The following is a 5,605-nucleotide window of genomic DNA, read 5'->3' as shown; positions in this document are numbered from 1 at the left end:
ATGCAATTCTTTCTCCTAAGGAATCCGGTGGCAACTGTTAAATGTTAAGCACAAAGCTTCAGGTTGTACCTATAATACACACCCACATCGCAACCTACCCTACAGGCTATTTCTGGGTGTGATTTCATGCACCTGCACATGATGAGACAGGAGACCTCTTTGGCTACTTATAGTAACTGGTGTGATTTCTCAGTAATCTTTAATGGGTAATATTGCTGACTGAGGAGAATTTGAGGTAGGATGAAACATTTCTGTGCAGGGATTGGGGAGGAAGCACTCATTTAGATATATAGCAATGACTTAGGTTTTTCTAATCAAACCTAGAGCCAAATTTGGCTTTGGAAGCATGTGGTGCTCAGTGGCTATGCCACAGGGAAGTCCCCTGAAAAGGGCACATCAGCTTTTGCTCAGTACAGGGAGAACATTAGCAGGGAGGCAAAGTCTGTTCTCCGTGACATCAGCCGTCCCTTCCTGGACATTCTATTGTCTCCTAGAGAGACCTTGGAATCCCTGTGATGTCACCAGTATCGTTGTGACAACCAATTCCCTAGTTTTTCTCTTAGTGTCCAAAGGATATATCCACAGACATGTTTGCCCGTCTTCTCAGGCGCTTTGGGAGAGTTGATGTTGATAGAGAAGAGTCTAGAGTGAAGCAAACGAAACCTAAAGGTAATGATGGACACAGGACATGGGGAATGTGGAGTAAGTTCTGGGCAGTGTATGTTGAGCTTCCTCTCAGGGGTGAGTGTGGGGGCCTTCAGCTGGCCTTTATAGCAATGGGCCACAACCACTGGAACATCTCCACAGATATTGAATTCCATGATTATCACAATTCCTGAAAGTCAAGGTTTTCACATTATTAGTTTCTCCATAACCACATGGAGGATATGGCAATGCCTATGCTATTATTGGGTGAACTTCTAGTCTTTACTTTTACAGTGCATTCGGTATGTTAAATTGATATAATAACACCATAAGTAGTCATGGAGGGTATAACTTTTCTGAATTAAACAGGGCATCAATGTACTTCACTTTCATTGCTTCTTTAAATTCAGTGACTATCTGACAGTAGTAAGAGGGAGAGAACTGTGCTCCTGGCATGACCTTATATTCTTAGAACTCCTGTGACTACCTCTGGCTGACGGGGCCAATCTTACCTTCATATATTAGAGGTTCTGTGTGGCAGATATTTTTCTACAGTAGCCAAACTATATGGAGCAGGTAGAGAAAGAGCCTGTAACCTATTGGCACTTCTGGGGCATTTGTCATTTCAGTAGGGGGAATTAATAAATCTGTTGACCATGTCCTCCCCCTACATGACTTTTTAATGCAAAGTTATTGGACTAGAGTAACAGTGTAGGATATCTGAGTATCCCTGATCAATCAATTCATTGTGGATGCTGAATTGATGATCTGACTTCTGAAACCAGAGGGGTGAGGGTCCTGAAACCAGGTTGTAGCCTGCGTACCTGATAATAATCCTGGAGAAGGCATCTCTCTGGTACTTGTAAGCCTGTGTGGGCGGGCATAGGGAACACCTGGCTGCTTACATCTCTTGGTCTCTATATAGTAGTGGGGGAACTGTGATCCACTTAGGATGCCTCTTACACATAGACCAAACTCCTTGCAGTGACACTGGCTTCCAAGCATGTTCTCCTGTTTGGACCTCACTCTGGTCTGTGTATGCTCTATGCATTCACCCCATGCGGGTTCACTTGTGTTCTTCTACCTACAGCGGCCTGCAGACAGACGTCATCCCCTGAAAATGTCCTAAACAAGGTGCAGGCCAACGAGGAAGAGGAGAGGCTGAATAGAGAACTGGAGCTAACTACCAAGGAGAGAAATGAGCTGACAGATCGCCTCCTTTATGTGACAGGTGGATCCATGAGCAAGAGGTATGCATTGCTCCAAACAAACGACCTTGTTCTAAACCTCATCTCCCATAGATAGGAGATTCAGAACCTGACCCTTACTGAGGAGTGAGATTGAAAATGGACTCTCTGATTCTGCCTGTTGAAAATCTGAACTTGCAATCTGAGTGAAGATTTCAGGGATAAAGTCACTGGAGCATGAGTTCCCAGTGTACAATTGGAAAGCCCTTGACAGGTGGTAGTTTTGCAAGGTTCTGGGTGCTGTGAGTTTGTGGAGAGTGTTTGTGCTTGCTAGGAAGGTGACTGAACGCTATCATCTCATGGCAGCAGCCTTAGGTGACAGGTCCCACAGTGTTCATATCAATGCTTAAGTAGAAGGCCTGAGGCTCTGGCCTGCTCCTTCTTGTCTCTGTGCCTTACACTCTGAGACAGTAATGGTGCATGCATTTCTACTGATTCTCATTGTGCTCTTTCCATATTTGTCTCTCTTTCTCATTCTCTGAGTCTGTTTACTTTTCTTTTCTTTTTCTTTTTTTTTTTTTTTTGGTTCTTTTTTTCGGAGCTGGAGACCTTACTTTTCTTTTCTTGTGGGTGTGCCCCAGCTTGTGTGTCTGTGTGTGCACAGCTCTGCATGCATGTGCACAACCTTTATATGTTTCTCTATCCCTCCACCTTTGGAATTTAGGGGTCTGTTTTTTGACCTCAGGATTTACCTTTATAATAGTTTCATGGAGGTGTAAGTGCTTTATTTTGGAAGCCCCACTTTCAACAGCACAGTTCTTTGCCTGTGTAGTCACATTTGTCTATACATTTGTATGCCTTGGGCAGATTATAAGTTTGTGGCAATATCTGGTCTCATCTCCAGAATTATGTGTACTGTCTGCCTCTAGAATATTAGTTATTCGGCTTGTAACATTCCACTTGTCAAAACAGGAAAAATGAAATCAGAGGTTTCTGGATGTGTGTGTGTGTGTGTGTGTGTGTGTGTGTGTGTGTGTGTGTGTGTGTGTGTGTGTGTGGTTGGGTAAGCTCTGTGGCCTAGGCTCTTGACAGCATAACAGGTTTGAATGCAGATCCAGCCCTCCTGATTGAAAAAAGTGAGCCAGGGAACCCTTTATCTGGGTGCTTAGCTTCTGTTGTCCTGGGCACACAATTCCAAGTTTCTGAAGCTGAAGAAGATCCAAATATGTAGAATTCAGAAAGTGTCCTTCCAGGGCTGGGGTAATACAAGACATAGCCTGAGTTCATATAGTCCTAAACCTTGATGTTCATTGGGTTCTATCTTCCTGGGGCCAGCCCCTACTTCAGGCCAAATCCATTTTATGAAAACTTGAAGATAAAGGAGAAAGAGGTCATGTCATTACTGCACAACTTAGACACAAAGAACATTGAACATCGTGAGAAATTTCAGGAGCTCAAGAAGGAGATTAACTTCTATCGGTAAGTACTGGTCAAAAGGGCCCATCACTTGTGGAATATCCATTGCTGCCTCTCTTTGTTCTGGACTGGAGAGCCTGCAGCTCTGGGTCCATCTCTTCTGCTGTTTAAATATCACTGTGCCGTGGGTCTTTTGGACTCAGTTTCAGTTCCATAAGAGACTGTGACTTCTCAGCACAGTGTCTATGCATCTTTAGAAGGCTCTGGATAGAACTATACTGATTCAGGCATCAGAGTGTTATTAGGCCGACCTGGGCCTCTGGGGTCATACCAGGTTTAACAAAGCTCAATGTGGGGACCACATGGTTAGCATGACCTCCCTTGGTTCTACTGTCCTCTTGTGGTTGTTTACTGCCTACTAATTGATGTTGCCCAGATGCATTGGGCTTTCATGGATAGTTGTAGATTCCTTGTTCTTTTGGAGAGACATGGACTGTTAGGTGCTTGGGTCACAGAAACAATTTATTCTTCCCTGGATTGGCCGTTTGCTGTTTGTGGAGCAGCCTTACATGTATGGAGATGTATTCTATGAAGTCTTTATGGGTATCTGGGTCCTGGTGGAGTTTGTGGGATTTGGCAGTTGGAATGGGAGGAAGAGGCTTCAGGATCTTACTATGCAGAGTGTGTTTCCAGCAACCTGCACAGCCGGCTCCTGATGGACCAGGCATGTATGAAGAAGAAGTTGGTCACATTGAAGCAGGAGAGCAAGGAGTTAGAGCGATATTTGTTTGAGTTGAACCCGAATGCTGAAGACGAACAGGAGAAGACCAGCAACCTCCAGACCCAGCAAAATTTGGTAGGAACAAGCAGCTGAGTCAGATTAACAATGTCTGATACCATTTGCCTATTGGATACATCTTTGCTTCCCCTATCATCTTTCTAATCTCCCCACACTCAATCAGTCACCCACCTCATGTGATAGAGTTATTCATTGCTCTGTCTATGCACAAGTATTCTGGGATGTTAACCACTTTTCAGAAACTGAATTATGGGCAAGTACACATCTCTGCCCTTTTTGAAACTGCAGTCCAGAAATGGTGACAGAGGAATAACATATCACATGACTGCATCTCCCTGTCATAGATTGGATGCTATGAAGAGTTTTGAACGAGTTCTTGGTCGTGTGACAAAGGTCATACAGGGGTCATGTGATGGTTGGAAGCACCTTGTAGGGATAAGAACCAAGTGCAAATGGCAAATGAGTCCTGGTCATTGGCTTTGATCTCAGTATCATGTGGCCTTCTACTTTCTTCCTGCAACCCAGTTAGGTCTCTTCTCCTTTCCCTGTTCTTGGTTTTCACTGGTAGAAGTTTGAGGAGCAGCTTGTTCTCCCACAGTACTGTGAGGGTTGTTGGTGACTTTCCCCAGGCTGCAGAGATATCAGCAATGATTTCAGTGAAAAGATCAGTGCTGTCTGTCCAATGCAGCTGAAGGGACAGAAGGCAGCAACTTGACACCTGGTATGCGTGTCCCCACTAAATCAGTGTCTTAATAGCTGCCTTCTCCTCCCAGGTCTCAGGAACTGCAGGAGACATGGAATAGGACAGATCCCAAGAAGACAGCCCCCAGAAGAGTGAGTTTCTCTGTCAGGAGTTCCCTGCTGACGACAATCCTCAACAGTCAAAGACTTTTTTGGGGAGAATATTCTTCTTCTCAGTTAATTTCCTCATTGTATAGAGACCCTAAATTTATGTATCCGTATGCCAGCCTGTCTCATTGAGGTCTTTCTCCTCTCTCATACCGACAACACCATTTGAGAGACATCTGAGGGGACTGCCTTGACATCTCCCTAGAGGAGAAACAGCACTACAACTGTGTTTCTAAATGTTCATTAAGAAAATGCTGTTAAGAAATGTTTTTGGTTATGATTTTCATTGAAGTTTTCTTTTTGTTATTTCATAGTTATATATTCTTGTTACTGTTTTTCATTTTTTATACCATTTTAGTTGTTCATTTTATGCCTGTTTTTTGTAAATTGTATTCCTTATGAATAAAAATTGATTTGTAACTCTTGACTCTTAAGACCATCTTATTCAAGGGTCCTTTCCCCCCCTGTAGACTTAGAACCGCCAGCTGGATATGGATCTTTGCATGGTCCAGGCAGCATGAGTAAATAGGGAATTTAAAGCCACCAAGCTGTACACAGGGTGATAGTGTCTTTTGTGTGGATAATGTGACTTTTTTTATGGACACACACTTTATGATGTAATCACTGACATACTGTATCCATGCTGTCATGTGTTCTGCTCATCCTAATCTATATCAGTCTACAACACCCATTCCTTATTGACTGTTTG

At 43.6% G+C, this 5,605-nt stretch overlaps 1 protein-coding gene across 1 annotated transcript; it reads left to right on the top strand.

Moving 5' to 3' along the window:
* Positions 1-574: 574 nt before the first annotated feature.
* Positions 575-4,137, top strand: LOC134483138 (disks large homolog 5-like). Its single transcript, XM_063278382.1, has 4 exons — positions 575-669; positions 1,736-1,895; positions 3,168-3,311; positions 3,942-4,137. Exons 1-4 carry the CDS (start codon positions 588-590, stop codon positions 4,120-4,122), a joined length of 567 nt encoding a protein of 188 aa, XP_063134452.1. The 5' UTR covers positions 575-587; the 3' UTR covers positions 4,123-4,137.
* Positions 4,138-5,605: the final 1,468 nt, after the last annotated feature.

Source organism: Rattus norvegicus, chromosome 19 (genome assembly GCF_036323735.1).
Source record: "Rattus norvegicus strain BN/NHsdMcwi chromosome 19, GRCr8, whole genome shotgun sequence".
NCBI lineage: Eukaryota > Metazoa > Chordata > Mammalia > Rodentia > Muridae > Rattus > Rattus norvegicus.
Note: the sequence above shows the minus strand (reverse complement) of the source record. Positions and strands in the feature narration are given on the sequence as shown.

What these genes read in the sequence shown, in the direction of transcription:
- LOC134483138 (XM_063278382.1), top strand. Translation starts at nt 588, where the DNA reads ATGTTTGCCCGTCTTCTCAGGCGCTTTGGGAGAGTTGATGTTGATAGA. An exon ending in GAAGCAAACGAAACCTAAAG is followed by an intron (nt 670 to 1,735) that starts GTAATGATGGAC and finishes TTCTACCTACAG; the next exon opens with CGGCCTGCAGACAGACGTCA. An exon ending in AAGGAGATTAACTTCTATCG is followed by an intron (nt 3,312 to 3,941) that starts GTAAGTACTGGT and finishes GTGTGTTTCCAG; the next exon opens with CAACCTGCACAGCCGGCTCC.